General features: G+C 39.4%; 1 protein-coding gene across 1 annotated transcript; it reads right to left on the minus strand.

Moving 5' to 3' along the window:
• Positions 1 to 2,148: 2,148 nt before the first annotated feature.
• Positions 2,149 to 16,112, minus strand: igsf10 (immunoglobulin superfamily, member 10). Its single transcript, XM_086261777.1, has 10 exons — positions 15,913 to 16,112; positions 15,343 to 15,621; positions 13,601 to 13,730; positions 12,085 to 12,475; positions 10,719 to 11,483; positions 8,706 to 10,484; positions 7,032 to 8,597; positions 5,881 to 6,784; positions 4,536 to 4,902; positions 2,149 to 4,446 (listed from the first exon to the last, which is right to left on the minus strand). Exons 2-10 carry the CDS (start codon positions 15,543 to 15,545, stop codon positions 2,896 to 2,898), a joined length of 7,656 nt encoding a protein of 2,551 aa, XP_086117903.1. The 5' UTR covers positions 15,546 to 15,621; positions 15,913 to 16,112; the 3' UTR covers positions 2,149 to 2,895.
• Between the last annotated feature and the right edge of the window lie 745 nt (positions 16,113 to 16,857).

Here is a 16,857-nt window from a genome sequence, read left to right on the forward strand (position 1 = left end):
TGAGGTACCCCACACGGCAAAACTGTTGATTCTGATGTGACATGATTCATGCAAACAGTAAAAGATCTCTCAGACAGATATGATATAAACCATTTTAAAACAACACCAGTAATCCCAAACAAGTTCTCGAGTCTGTTTATCATGATACTGTGATGATGGTTGGAAACACCGTCTATTAGATCTCTTATCAAACCAATATCATATCATGTGAAAGTGATACGAGATGAGAGGAAATGCCACACTGTGAGAACGGGCAGCAGAGTCAGAGCATAGTTATTTATGGATTTAACAATATGAACAATAGCTTTCACATAAGGTGCAATTTGATTAAATATTAAGATGACAATACGGATTAACTACCACACAGATGTTGTGGTAGGATACTCATATGTACTGGTGGTTCTTGAAAAGAAAATGAATGGTGAAAATCCCAAAAGGAGATTCACTACATGTACAGAATAAGAAAAATGCTCTAGTTCACCTGTGAATGCATTAAATGGTAGTTAGCAAGTCCGTGACACTTTTAAATCTAACTGTGTATATTAATGTTGTGTATTATAAGTAGACTGTTACAAGTTGCCACAACATTTCTAGCAGGTCATTTGATTCTGAGTATATTCTGTTTTTCCACAGTCTTCAAGGTGGCCAAGCAGTGGCCATAAGTCCACCTACCCCACTGAGAGTAAAAACAGGCTCTACTTATCTTCTCGCAACACCGTAGTGTAGCGCTTCATGCTTGAAAAGTCTAGTTACAAAAGCTATGGCCAGCAATTGGGTCAAAAAGTGACTTTGACCTGGTGAAGGTGAATTTCACAAAAAACCCCAGTCCTCCTCTCAGTAGCTTCTCATAAAACCTTATTTTTAAATGATACTTGTTAGACTTCCACCCTCTTCCTTTAAATATCCAAGGGAAAAGGAGAAAATGAGAAAATCACATGTTCAAAATCCTCATAAATATCCAAGTCAGTGGAACATAAACTCCATCATTCCCTGAACATGAACTGCAAAACCAGAACTGAACAAATAAACTTTTCACCGTCCACATCTCAACAGGGCACCCGGTGTGAATGATGAACTGTCTTTTACATTGAGGTACCATATGTAAAGAATAGGTGGTCCTTCATAACTACTGTGATTTGTATCTGTTTGTCACCAAACTCACATATGAAAGCACTTTTCTCTCAAATCACACAGCGAGTACCTCACATTCCAGAGTTTATGGAGGACAATTCCGTTTTCCTCCATATCTGCCCGGGTTATATCACACTTGTGCAGACTGGCTTTAAACTTTGGAATTTTATTTTTTCCTTTTTTATTTCTCTGAAATCTAAAAACTGCATTTATTGGCAGGTACTGAACATTCCAATGTTGAAAGTGGTGTTTAACATTATCAGCCATGCTGGTATGGTATGGTATGGTATGGTATGGTATGGCCAGTAGCTGCATACAGCATTTCAAAACATGTTAGACTGATTCATAATTAACTTTGATGTCTTTGTTTTCTTTTTACTTTTACACAAATGGTGAAGTATACTTACTAGAAGATACAGCATTCTTTATGAGGTGTTGTATAGATTAAGATTTTCCTATTGAAAAGCATGCATCATTATGGGCAATTCAAAATTGGAGTAATTCACTGAGAAATTATTTCCAGTTGTTCCTAAGGTACAGGGCATGACTAAAATACCATGTATCTATTTCTTTAGAAAAAGGAGACGGTGTGAATCAGCTGACATTTGCCAAGTAAGTGTGGTTAGAGAGCAAGCATAATAAGCCTTGCATAAGGTGTATAGCATGTAATATATATTTTCAGATGGCAGGCTCAAGCAGCAGTACAAACTCATGTTAAGTTCACCTCCTCTGTCTTAACATTACTCATCACCTTCCAGTTTAATTTGCAGGAGCACAGTAAAATCAGAGTGCATGACAAGCAAATATCAATGGCTCCCCTGTGGATCCTGCCCACTGACAAAGAGAGTGAAGGATTATTTTCATAGCTGGCCTGCACTTAAAATTCCAGAGCTGAATATGCTTCTGTTTGTGACTTTTTGGTGCCCTATAATTTAATACCTTTTGTATTTCTTTTATCCCCAACTGAGAAAATAGTAGCATAAAAAGACATGAGCCATGTTTTACTTTGTAAGTTCATGTTTTTTCCCCATACTTTAATTAAGGAGATACTGCAAATAGATATACATGGACTTTATTATTGGCATAATGTATAACATTACTGTAAATTCTCATGTACAACACAACAGATTGGTAATATGTATTATATTCCATTGTGTTCCAAATAGACATATAGGAATCTATATAGACCTTAATTAACACACACACACACACGCACGCACGCACGCACGCACGCACGCACGCAATATACCATGTCCAGTGTAAGACAAGTATCATATATATATTTGAATAAACCCTTTTTCCCACTTAAAAACACTGAATTACTTATAAAATACATTTTACTACATATTCTGTTGTTTTTTTAAAATTTGCTGTTATGTCCAAAGGGAATTATGACCTCTTGAGAAGACCAACCCCCCCCTTCTAATTTCTGTTTTCCTGTTTGGCTACTATGTCCAACAGCAGGTCAGAGAAATTACTTTAGGTTTGGCTCTATGATTTGGCTCTGTTGCTCTCGTTAGGACTACCCTAAATGAGTACTTTGATTTTCCAGACCCCAGCTTCCAATGTTACAAGCAAGCAGGAGTTTCTTTTTTTAAATTCCTTTTTTGTGCTTTGTTAATTACTCACATAATCAGCTTCTGTATTACACATGCCTTGATCTTCACTAATCCACAAGATGATAGGTAGTGTAGTGAGCAGACAATATGTGTCTGTTAATATTTACATTAGCATATACTGTCAACCTTCAGCTATTATTTTTAATCACAGCACAAGTACATATGTGACCTTTGAATCTGTACCTAAGTGGTTTTTCACAAGGCATTTGTATGTTCCAGAGTCTGAGGGTGTGGGCCTCTGGATGATTAGTGTACCCTGAGGGTGGAGCAGTTCACTACCCATAGGCCGCCCCTTTTCTGCTGCTGATAGAACTGAATGATCTGGAAGCTCCCATGTGATCTCTGGCTTGGGGATCCCAGTAGCAGCACAGTTGAGCTGAATAGGTCTCCCAGTCTCTGCCCTCACATTGGAGGGGGGCCCCATTGTGATCCGTGGAGGGTAGGCAATGACAATAACAGGGACAGTAAGTACAGCCTCACCAGCATCGTTTCGAGCTCTGCATATGTAGTTTCCGCGGTCATGGAGTGTAGTGTCCTGAATTATAAGAGTACCATTTTCTAGCAACTGGTAGCGTCCGAGGACTTGAGGCCGAGTAAGAGTGTGACCACCAGGAACGGTCCAGTAGATTCTTGGTCTGGGACTCCCATCAGATAGGCAGTGAATGAAGAGGGGCTCCCCTGATATGCTGCGTATGATACCCCTGGGCCTTGTCAGGATATAAGGCTTCTGCCCAATCTCCAAAATTATTAGCTTCTCTATGTAGCCCATGAGATTCTTGGCACCACAGCGGTATTTCCCAGCATCTTCTTTGTGAGTACTGCGGATGACCAAAGTCCCATCATTGTTTATTTGGTGGCGAGAACCATGATTGGTTCCACCAATAAACCGTGTTCCATTAGGCAAAGTCCATGATATCTCTGGCATTGGCTGCCCATCAGCAGAACAATTCAGAACTGTGGTTTTCCCATTCCCAGACACAATACGTTCATTGAAGGGATTATTGAAGATTGGCCTTCGAAGCATACTTGTAACCGTCAACTGCACCACCATTACTGCCTCTCCTCCATCATTTCTAGCTAAGCAAATAAACTCTGCTGTATCAGAAGGGCGGACATTACGTATCTCAAGTGTCCCATTCTGGTGGACTTTAATCCTACTTCCAAAGTAGGGTGCTGTTAGAAAGATGTTATCAGGCATAATCCAAGTGATAGTAGGCCTGGGAGTCCCCTCAGCCATACAATCTATAAGTTTCCTGGAATATGTAGACACTATTTCTTTAATGACTGTTCTGTTCTGATGGTAGCCATTGATCACTGGTGGATTCCCACCTATCTCAAGCTTGTAGACTTTTCTGGTTTCTCCGCCAGGGTTGCGAGCCATGCAAACATACTCCCCTGCATCAATTACCTTGACATCCCTAATATCCAGAGAACCATTGACATGCATTAAGTAGCGTTCATGTGATGCTGCTATTACATCGTTATTGGGAAGTATCCACAATATCTTAGGTTTAGGCTCTCCAACTGCCTCACAGTCAAAGAGGATGCTTCCTCCGGGCTTCACTCTAGCATAGGTCTGGCTGGATGGACGCATCCTAGGGGATGCTGTAACTACAGTGATATGTACATGCATCTCATCTTTGCCAACCTGGTTCTCAGCAAAGCAGGTATAATCGCCTTCCTCTGACATTCCAACCTGGAGAAACATGATATGAAAACACGATATATAAACATGATATATATGTATATATGTTTGTGCAGTTTGTGTTTGATCCAATTCAATACCTGGTTTAGATAAAGAGTTCCATTGTCAAACAGAGTGTAGCGACGTTCTCGTCCTCCTCTACTGCTGGCATCAGACTGCAAAGCACTGTTGACCATTGTACCATCTGGTAGACCCCAGGAGATATCTGGCTTTGGTGCCCCTGAGGCTTTACAGTCTACTTTTAAGTCCTTTCCATAGGGTACCTGCTTCTTGCTGTATACCTTAGTCTCTATCTTGGCTGGCTTCATTGATACACTGACTTTCATGAGTTGTAGAGCATCACCAATCTTGTTTCGGGCCACACAGAGATAATCTCCGGCATCTTTGTCACTCACAGTGTTAACAGTAAGAGTACCATTATCAAGGACCTGTATCCTGCTGTCCACCCTGGAGTAACAAATAAAAGAAAATTAGAGAGACAGTTACAAACCTGGCATTAAGATAATTTGCAGAATTCCTTGTCTATGCTTATTAAGAGCAAAACGCATAAATTTGTATGGTTTCATATATTTTTTCAAACAGCTAAAATCAAAACGGTAACAGTGGAAAAGTGTCTTATCTGCTTACATCAAACAAATGTGTACAGAATGCCACTGGGGAGATACAGCAATTAAATCAGTAGCTGTTTTACATTGCCTCAGTCTTTCTGTTCTCTCTGGTGTTAGACATTGCAAATGACAATGTACCGACACACAAAGTGTTTATATAAACAGGTATTGGGGGTATAAGAAATGTGGTTTAAACGTACAATGCTTTTTTAAAGACGTAAAATTAAGGTAAGACATGCTTGCATTATTATCACACTGAACAAGCTAACAATTAGGAAAAATATAAATGAAATACACTCCAATTCCCTTCGGTATGATGACTTTTGTGTCGGGTTTTTTTTTCAATCCTAATAGAAGCATAGAAAGAGAACCATTGTATTGAAAATATTTTCACTTCAGTCTTCATTTGACTGTGCTGAGTTATGCTCTGAATAAGTATAGTCAATATCTGCATCTCATTTCTTTACATTTAGAGAGAATTACATGTTTTTATGTGTACTTATGAGGGACATTCAATGAATCAGTGCAGGCAACAAAACCTATAAAAAATATAAATGCATGTACTCTATTCACAATCAGTGCTTACTTTGGTAAGCATAACAGTATGCCACTGAATTGTTTTCAACAGTTTAACTGTTTCATGAGAGGCTAAGGGCAAAAATAAGTCCACTTTCTTCCATAGAATGTTCACTAAACCACTACAGTTTTTCTAAGCAATATTTATGCAAATCATGCACATTGAATTATTAGAATTTTGTAACTTTAATATAAAAGATAATACAATAAATACCTGTTCTACCAATGAACGTATTTTTACCTGTACCAATAGTCCACCACAGCTTTAGAAGGTAGTTTCCAGATTATCCTAGGTTTAGGGTTTCCAGTTGCCAAACAGTTTAGTCTTAACTGATCCCCATATGACAACTCAGTCAAGCGCTTGGATATCTCCAATATCTGAGGAGCAGATTCTTGTAGTATTACTGTCAGAGTCACGACTCTTCGTTCTGAACCAGTAGAGCTGGTAGCAATACATTCATATTTTCCACTGTCTGCTGGAGTCACATCCTTAATGTGAAGCGTCCCATTCTCATACATGGATATCCGTGTATCGATTACAGGCCTGTTAGATTGTATCATTGACCCATCATGGAGAACCCAGTGAACACTAGGCTGAGGTGTACCATGACCAGTGCAGGGTAACTGTAAACTGTGGCCAAGAATAGCTTGTAGCTGCTGCCGCTTCTCCTCCATGATACCTGGTGGAGCTGCCACCACCTGCAGTCGGACTGTAGCAGTATCAGCTCCAGCAGGATTACTGGCAATGCATTTATAATGACCTCTGTCATAAACAGACACATATTTAATAACCAGAGTCCCCACAGCAGATACTGATGCTCTTCCCTTCTCAGTGTTTTGACCCATGACTTGAGTACGGTTGGCCAAGATCCAAGATATCACAGGCATGGGCCGGCCCTCTGCTTTACATTTCAGTTCAACTGTGTTTCCTGCATAAGATTTTATCTCGCGCATCTTTGGCTCTAAAATGCGAGAGGGATAGGCTACCACTGAGAGGGTGATAATAAGTTTATCTGATCCATGGTCATTCTCAGCTAGACAGAAGTATTGGCCTCGATCTTTAATATTGGCATTTGGGATTGACAGCGTGCCGTTGCTCAACACCTCATACTTGCCCATCCTCTCTTTAATGGTAATGGTTCTTCCTGTGGGACAAAAGAAATACAGAGACAATGAAATATTTACCTTACAAACACTAAAACATTCTACACAAATCACTTAAAGCAACTGACAAAATTTATTATCGCAGCGTTTTCTATAAATGGCTTTTACTTGCACCTGACAACAAATTTTGTTTCTACATGATGCCAAAAATACTGTCACTCCCATATCTTAATATGTATCACATTTTGGTTCTGCTAATGATAAGAATGAATGAAATTATTTTTGTACCTGTGCTGGAGGAGAATCGTTTCCATGTTATAACTGGCTGTGGGTTTCCAACAGCCACGCATGGCAGGAAAGCATCAGAGTTAGACTGTACAGTAAAGCTAGCTGCATTTCCACCCACTATCTTGGGTTTGCTTGACATGACCTTTGTAGTGGGTTCAAAACCAGCATTACTGGCACTGGTAGCATCATATCCCGAGACTTGATTATAAATAGTAGAGGTGGCAGAATCCTTGTCTGTAATGTAAGGAACGGGGGTACTGATCATGTAGCCTTGCTGAGCTGTTAGAAGGATCAGTGTATCAGAGTTATCTACACTGCCTTTAGTACCACTGCTTTTTCGAGTACCGGTAGGTCTAATTCTCTCCAACACTAAACTGCGATTGGTGTCACCATTCCTTTGTGTTGGTGGTTTGATGTTGCTGTGGAATCTTGTCTGAGCAGTTGTGTAAAACCACTTAGTTGTATGCGGTATCAGTGTAGTAGCAGGATCATAAGTGGCAGAGGAAAATAGAGGTGTCATGGTGGTAGGATAGCTGGATGAACCACTAGATGTCCAGTCAAAGTCCTCATATAGGTCACTCTCCTCAGATCTTTTTTCAGTGGTACCCAATACTGTGGTTCTGGCATCTTTTTGTGTGTAAATGGGATTATATTCTGAAACACTTTGTTGAAAAAGTGTGGTTGCCTCCATTGTGTATTCCATGGTTGTTGCCTCTGTAGTTATTGCCTCAGTTGTTGTAGTTTGTCGGACTTTGGGAATTCCAGGTTTCCTTAGGGGTCTTCTTCTCCTATTGGGCCTCCTTCTCCGCCCTAGCCTACCTCTTGTCTCACCAGGCCTCTGTCTGATTATAAGCAAATTGTCAGACAGTCTTCCAGACCCAGATGAGGTTACATCAAGATTTTCCTGCTGGGTGGGTTTGACAGTGGGTGGCGAGGGTAGAGTCTGTAATTCTGGTGGTGTTTCTGCAGTGGTATAAAACTGTGAGGAACCAGAATAACTAGTAACAGGTATAAAGTCCAAGCTGGGACCCAGTGTTGTGAACTGGAAATCAGCAGAGGATGCATCTCCATAATCATCATCTAATGAACTACTCGTTGTGTGTCTGGATGGTGACAAACTATCAACTTTAACTAATAAGTTTGCAGAGGTAATGGGCGTAGGAGCAATGGTTGTGGTTAGGGTGCCTCTTGTTTCAGTCGTAGTTGAAGTTTTATTCGCAGTTAATGGCTTCTTAAGCCTACTGAGCATCCTTTCCCTTCCTTTGTTTCCAAACAACTTGTTCCATGGAATTTTTCCCCGAATGATCTTAGAAGTAGATGTAGTAGTGGTTGTGGTTGGGACTTTAGTTGTAGGATCCAGTTCAGGGGCAACTGCAAACGTTATGTACTCATTGGAAGTCTCTGATCTAGACTCTGCTTTGTTGAATGTGGCATTTGAAGTCATGTAATGACTTGTGGTTTTTTGCATATAAGCAGGTTTCTCTGTTTTGTGTAAACATGGACTAGAAGATGCTGTTGGTGTGACCACTGCCAAATCAGTGGTTGCTGCCTTATTATAGTTACAGGCTGAGAAAAAAAGAACCATGTTAAAAACATACGTGTTGTTTCATGACTGATTATTTATGCAACACAGAAGTACAAAACAACAGGGTTTTTAAGAACATGGTTTCTTACCTGTGGTCAACTGAATTTGATATGGCACAGAGGCATTCCCTTCTTTATTCATGGTGGATTGTTTAAGTTTATTAATAAAGGACTGCATGTCATGGATCCTGTTTGGTTTAATGATTCTTCTGCGGCCTTGAAAGTTCCTCCTGCCAACCTTTCCTCTGTTACTTTGGCGTGGGATTATATGGATGTGCTGCCGGGAGATGATAGTAGATCCTGCAGGCAGGCGCGGGGATTTTATTGTCTGGGTTGTATGGAAAATGATCTTGTCTTGCTGTCTGTCTGTAGCTGTGATTGCTGTAAATGAGGTTTGGCTTTCAGGGTCTGTGTGAAGGACTAGCTCCACTGGGCCTGGTTCATCTCTCATTGGAGTAACATTAGGGTCTGTAGTTGAAGAAAAAGCACCCTCTGTCGAAGTCTCTGGTTCTGCAGGTGCTTCTCCTGATAACTCTAGTTGGGTTTCTTGTGAAGTGTCTGTCACAGTAGGTTGGAGAGTGACTGGTTGTAGGTTCGAAGGTGGCATGCTGGTTCTTTCAAGGGTGTAAAAGTTGTTTGTCTCAACTAACCTTGGATCTGTAGTGAATGTAGACTGCATATATGGCTCTGTTGTTGCCATGTCTCTATTTTCCATTATTTTAGTTGAATTAATATAATTGCTGAATCTATTTTCCATGCCATTTTCCTTTGTTGCTAAAATATGTCCCTCACCAATTTGTGTGGTTGTTACTGTCTCAGTCTGCCTGTCTTGAGCAAATATTCTTTGTGGATTATCTGTTGTTGGTTGGACTATTGTTGGGAGAACAATGAGATGGTCTTCATCTTGAGCTTCACCAGAGCCAATTTCATTGTCACCAGAATAACCAATATGTGTGTTTTCATATTTTACTTTCTCATTTTCTCTATCACTCTTTATTTTTGAGCCACCCTGAGCCTTTTTCATAAATTCTGCAAACTTCTGCGGGTCTACTTTCCTGGAAGCTTTATCAAAGACCCTACTACTCCAGATGTGGCTGTTGCGGACTGACCCCCTCCTTCTCTGTCCCAGTCTACCTCCAAAACCTACTCGGCCACGTGATCTGTGTCTGGGGTAAGGCCGATCTGAAGTAATGGTCCTGGACTCCTGGATAGTTCTGTCAGCATGCTGGGAGTGGTGTATCTCACTGAGTTTGACTGTGTTTTGTGTCAAGCTAGAATCCATTGCAAACTCCGTCACCATCCCTGATCCCTCACTATTGAAAACACTTGCTGTCACGGACCCTTTGTCTGTTACTGTCACCTGAGAAACGAGTAGGTCAACTCCAACATGATTAGCAACTAAACACCTATAAAATCCTCGATCCCTTGCTGTGATACCCTGAATCAGCAATGTCCCATTCTTAAAAATGTTTCTGTTCCCATGAGGCTTGTCAAGCACTGAATGGTCAGGCAGAATCCAAGACACTGAGGCCTCAGGACTCCCCGAGGAGCTACAGTCAAAAACAAGCTTTTCACCCAGTGGCCTAGAGAGTTGAACACCATTGACCTCAGCCTCTTCCACATCAGTGGACAGAACTGTCACTCGAAAGATGAGGATATCTGCATCCAGGTAGTTTGTGGCAATGCACCAGTAGAGGCCTGTGTCAGAGGTATCTGCACCTCGAAGAGTGAGCTTTCCTTCAGCAGTAATTATTATTCTCCTGTCCTCACTGGAATAAGGAGCTCTGACCTTGCTTCCATCTGGTAAAATCCACTCCAAGAGAGGCTTTGGATCACCCTGGATATGGCAGCTCAACTGTACCACACCACCTAGGTCAGGAGGAAAACATTTGATAATATCATAACCGTTTTCATGCTAAAAAGAAAAGACTTTTTAGTCTTTGAAATTCTGAATTCATTTTTTTTAAATGCTTCCTATTTTATTAGTGCAATGATCAGTATAGTTTCATACATAAGCTAATAGTTCAGTTACTGGTATGTGCAGACCTAAGTAAAAGTCACATCTCTGAGCTAGTATATTAAGCGTTAATCTCTGACTCCCACCTGTAAGTACAGTGTGCTCAGTCTTAGTTTGATTATCTCGTTTGATCATGGCCCAGGAATACCGGTCCCTCTTAGATGGTGTGCTTTCCAAACGTAGGTTTACCACAGACTGGTACTTAATGTGCAGGGTAGAGAAGGTGGTAGCAGTGCGGTCTAGTTGGAAGCTCACTTCTCCCTGCATTAACCATGCAGGAGAGGCTTTAATCTCAGCCTTAATGTTTGTGTTTATTTCTTTATCTAGATCCTTTGTTTTCATCTGAGCATATCGGTACACCATTTCTGGGCTTGTGGCCAACATTAAACCTCTCTCTAGCCTCATAGGAGAGTCACTGTAGGTGGCTAAGATCTGCCACAGTTGCTGGATGTGTTCATGGTTAATATTACACACCAAATACGTAGTTATGCAAGTGGTAAGCATGGTGACATTGTTTCCTTCTCCTTCCTCCAGGGTTTGAGTCAGGTTCTCAAAAGAAGTGGGCCGCTGTACAGTGCAGGTTAGACTGGCATCATTGTAAAACTGGTCGGTCAGGTTCATTTGTATTGAGCCTAATGGGGCAATAAAGTCCTTGGGGGAAACAGGAAAGAAGTTCCCTTCATCCAGGCTGATGTTTTTCTGCTTTAGATGGGGTTGGATCAAAGGTTTGGTGCAAGTAAAAGCATTGTTGGGTAGAAGGGATAGAGGCCTTTTGTGGTAAAGCAAAGGATTTTCACAAACAGCACATAGGCCTCTGGGATATCTCCTGTCTCGCCAGCATTTCAGCACACCTGGAAAGAATTATTAAGCAGTGCAATGTTTAGATGGATTCATGGAAGAAAAAAAAAATCACACTTTCAAACTTATGTTCCAGCCAAACCAAAACTGGCTAATAAAACTTGTGAACCGCAAAAGGTCATAATCACAATACAGAATTGCGACATTTCGGTTAACCCTCGTGCTTGCCAAGTCATAAATAAAATGTATAACTTTAGTTCTTCTATGTCTTCATTGTTTTCTATGGTCCTCATGATGAAAAGATTATATGATATCTGCTTCCTGTAATGTCTCTGCAAAGATTTATATGCTTCTCTTGGATATGCCTGTCTTGCTTGGGATACAATCCCATGCACTATTAGGTTTTAAGAGAAAAACATACTATGCTCAAACCTGAGTACAACCACAAATACTGCCAGCAGTTTTACCAGATGGGTCTTATTAAAGCTGGTAGCAAATATCGGCTTACAGAGGTTTAGAGAAAGTTTCTCTGGCATTAATGAAAAAGAAACTGTTTAGATTCAGTAAGTGACTTTCTTAGCTGTTAACCACGGTTCAATTTTATATGCCTCTAAGTACTTTGGGAATTGTCCAAAGCACAGATGCACTCCTTACCTGTATTTCTTTGTGCCCAAAGTGAGAACCACTTCATACGGCAATCACACTTCCAGGGGTTGCCATGGAGGAAGACATTTTCTAACTGACTGCAGCCTGAAAAAATGTCTGCTGGCAGAGTGGTCAGAAGGTTGTCTGACAGGTGGATGGTTCTTACTGATGATACCTTGAAAACCTGGCTGTGTCTCAGTGTGATAAATGTGTCCGGGTGGAGCTGCTGGAGGTAGTTACCCTCCAGATTAACCAATTCTAAGTTGGTAAGCCCAAAGAAAGCCTCAGGGTTTATAAATTCGATGTGGTTGTGGTCTATGTGGAGTCTCAGCAGACTATCCAAGCCTTTGAAAGTCTCTTTGTTGATAATCTTTAATTTATTGTATGACATCTTCAGGACCTTGGAAAACACAATTAGGAAGATAGAGATGGTGGTCAAAACAATGATAACTGAAAGCTATTATGTCAATACACAATTACATTGTTTTTATAGACATAACATGAATTATTGTCAGACTGTTTATTTAGTCTGAAAAAGTGCAAGGAATCAAGGACCATCCTTCACATAACACACACAGACATATAAAATTATTGTGAATCACTCAACATTCTTTGTGAAACATGAGGCATTTACTTTTTGTGAACCACAAAAGAGTTGATACAACTCTGTTTTTACAAGTTTGGACTTGTGACACTGAAATTCTGTATTGAATTATACTGCCTGTTATTGGTTAAACACAGTTACTTGTGCCTGAGTTATTTTTTTTAATTTCATTACTTTATAATTAGATTTGCAAAAGCAAAGGTGATACTTCTTAATCAATTTTGCCATGGTGAAAACCCTGTGCTGTAATTGGACAACTCTTATTGTTTTCCCCTCGCATTTGTGTCGTCTTTTTATGCTTTTTGAAATTTTTTGTCATTTTGAACTAATTATGGATGGAAATGTGAGACAACAGTCATAGTAAAGAAAATCAGCTGTGAACTTTTCATCCCTCCAAGCAGATATTATCTAAAAACCAGAAAACAAACCAGAAAACAAACAAAAACATATTTATGTAGGCATGCTCTACTTACTGATGTGTGTATGTCATCACAGAAATACTGAATTAAAACTATATGATGTCAGCAGTAAGGCTATTTTTGTAAACTAAAACCAAACTAAAAACAACCTTTACTGCAATTTGCAACTACAACTGATGAGTCATGTCTATTGAAACTGTAGATGTCTTCAACTGCTTTCAAAAAATTCTTTATTTTTATTGCAGTACCATTATTGATTTTCTCCAATCTTGTGTTTGACATATGCCCTCCATTCAAAAATGAAAACGAACATGTAAACTAATTTATTTAAAAATAACTAAAACAACACATTTTCAAATTTAAAATATAAACTGAAATAAGAAAATCTACTCTAGAAAATAATAACAAGTCAAAATGAAATAAAAATTAGGGTTGTCACACAAAGATATATTTTGGACGTTGCAGTGAGGTTTGCGAGTAATTTGTTTACAAAGGATTTTACCTGTAATGACTTAAGGTCTTTGAAGGCTCTGTCTTCAGTAGTGTGTATCATGTTGCTGTGCAGCAACAACAGTTCCAAGTTTTCAAGCCCTGAAAGATCATTTTCTCTCAGGATAGTTATGCTGTTGTACCTAACGGCATAGAAATGAAAAAGCTTTGGTTACTGATCATCATTTTGAATGAGCCTTCAAATATACTTTGCAGAAATATTACTGAAATGCAACTGAAGTTCTGCACATATAACCTAAAAGGTGGGCAATGCTGGTGAAAGATCTCAGCGAAAAAAAGCATTCATTCTAATCCAGAACCTGTCTACTTGGACAAATAAGTGAAAACACCTCACTAGGTGAACTATAGGTATATATTGCCCTCAGTATTGACATACTGGACATTAGTATTGTGCTGACTATATTACCTGTTCCTCATTCAGGCAATTTAATTTAATAATTAATTTAATAATTTTAATTATATAATTGCTTTGGGATTAATAAATTATTCAGATTTTGATACCATATCCTGCCAAACAGAGGCTGTGTGCATACTAAAGCATCTCAGAGAAAGCTCTTGTAGCAGGAACCAGTATACATGAAATTTCAAGTACTTTTTAACTGTTTATAGGTGGTTTTTGCATGTGTCTGTGTTTGGGGGTTGGGGTAAGGGACCTTGGCTCTTTCTCATGTTACACTACTTCAAACACATGATGGATGGTAGTACTAGCCATGCTAGGTCAGGGCCACATTTTACCATGTTGAAACATACATGCATGTGAAGACAAGTTTAAAACAATGCCAGTAAAGGTTGTTGATTACTAATATTGTGATACATATTAATGAAAACAATTTATAGTGTGTACAGAGTAATGTTTGAGTTCACTCTGTATGTGTCAGCCGGCAACATGACGTGCCCTTGGAGATGACACTTGTAGAGGAAATTAGGACTACATAATTAACTGTTAATTCTGCCTGTATTAATCCTGCCACGACATCTCAGGATGTCTGCAGTAAATACTCTGCTCCGGCCTGGTCACATTCTGAAATGAGGTCTAATTAGGTACAATAATTGAATGCACTTGTGTGTCATTTGATTGACAAATAGCTTTCCAAGCAGGCTGAAGTAGCACCAGGGCACCACAGACAGGATAGAGGTAAGGCAGCTCTGTTTATGCATCATGTAACAGCCAGAGGCATTAATAGACGATTTGGTGATGAATAATGATTAATTTTATGATAAATTCATTTAGTGGCTGTGGTAACAGCTACTAGCTGGATGACAATGGCAATGGGATGCCGACTAGAGTGGTGATTTACTTCTTTGCTGTTTTTTTTTTTTGTTGGTTATTTTTTGAGAAACTAAGCCTCTCAAAGCACATAAAACTAAACACTGCTAAAGTTCTCCGGTTAAGATTGTTGATGGCTAATGCTTGCTAGCTATTGCTTGTTAGCTAATGGCAAGATTGGCTTTGTCACCTAACCTGAGCTAATATTTGCTTGTTGATTAACCAGCTTCACAAATTGAAGCTATAAAGTTGTGTTTTCTTGAGTCAATGACATTTTAAATAAACATTTTTTATCTCAATTCTGAAAGGTTATTTCTTTTCCAGACAGTAATTATATGTGGTCTAGTTGTTAGACTAAACCTGTTTGACTTGTAGAAATACTTTTTGTAATGCTATTCTTTTACAAAGTCTGCAGTTTAAATCACTCAGTAATTCTTCACCAAGAGTATGTGTACTTCAACTCTTACCCGAGGTTAATTTTTTCAACAGCTGGCAGGATGTGGTCAGGTATTAAAGTCAGGTATCTGAAGGTGCAGTGCACTTCAGTGGTAACATCGCAGGCGCATGGTTTGGGACAGTCAGCACTTGAAGGCAGCGCAGCAGCCAGGAACAACAAAGTCTTTAGCAACCACCTCTGCAGGTATGAAGAGCTGCACACACACTCAGTCATTGTGCACAGAGTTGGGGGCTTCAGTTGCACAGGAAATTAGAGCAAAACTTTGTCGTGAACCATTAATGAAAACCACCTGAAGAGAGAATGATGAAGATATATAGATAGAAAAAAATAGCTTTAATTTCCAAGCCATTTCCTTCATTCGTTCCATTCTATTCTTGTATATTTTAATTTCTGTCTTTGCTATTCGTTGCTATCAAAGAAGAAAACTTAGGGAAGGATACGCATTCAAGTCAAAATGTGTCCATGCAGTTGCAAAATAAAATAAAAACAATGAGAAAAATAACTCTGCAGAAGTAAAATATCTGCAGACAGAAGAATTTAAACCATGAAAAAAAGATAGCCTGTATACAGTTTCTCTCACCGCACTAAAACATCTGTAGAAACCGGAATTGCTGCAGAAGCACGAATTAGAAATTCCTAGTCAAACTGTTTAAAGTCCACATTCAGTTTTAGTAGTTCTCCAGTTTGAGTTCTTAGATGAGCACACTCTGTAAGCACAGAGGGACTAGAGTCATTTCTCTGCGAGCGCCTGCAGCAGAGCACACGCTTCAGTCTCCTCCTTCTCCTCCTCCTTTATAAACTGCAGTAATGCAGTTCTAGACAAACTACAAATAAAAATGCAGGGAGTTGCTTTGTTTGAAAGATCTCATAGACAGTTAAAGGCCAACAAAATTCTTCCTCATCTTGAGTTACTCGGGATGATATTGGAAATATTAACTGCTGCCAAGACAATAATTTTTGACTCATATGACCAAGCTTAGAAGGAGGTCATATGTCTTTTTGAAGAATCTGAAACTTTCCTGATATGATTTATTGTATATTTCTTTCATATTTTCATTGAATCCTGCTTTTCTGTGATTACATTTGGACCAAACGTACCCCAAGCTTGTCCACACATACTCCACAAACTCTTTTCTGTGAAAGTCTTTCTGTCAGATTAAAACACATTTGAGCCACAATGTGTTACACATTATAGCAGCAGCCGGTTCGCTTCCCCCTCTCCTATCAAATGGGTCATTTGAATAAATTGGTTTTGTGTGTGTTTTTGGGGGGTTTTCTTATGATAAATTCCACACATAAATCACTATTCTGACACGCAAAGGCAAAAAAAAAACAAAAAAAAACCCCATACCATTCATTTAACTAGTGTGTTTTATCACAAAAGTCACTGAAGTTATACACAATGCACACAAACTGTCATTCATTTACTGTTATAATCTGTTCTCTTGTTAAGATAAAGTGGATATATTGTGCTTTTTTGCCACTTTTTTATCTCTGTAGCCACTGCTCAGAAACCACCAGGTAT

This window comes from Aulonocara sp. 'chitande type north' Nkhata Bay, linkage group LG14, assembly GCF_057382095.1.
Source record: "Aulonocara sp. 'chitande type north' Nkhata Bay isolate Kocher_YH1m ecotype deep benthic linkage group LG14, A_spYH_male_GT1.1, whole genome shotgun sequence".
NCBI lineage: Eukaryota > Metazoa > Chordata > Actinopteri > Cichliformes > Cichlidae > Aulonocara > Aulonocara sp. 'chitande type north' Nkhata Bay.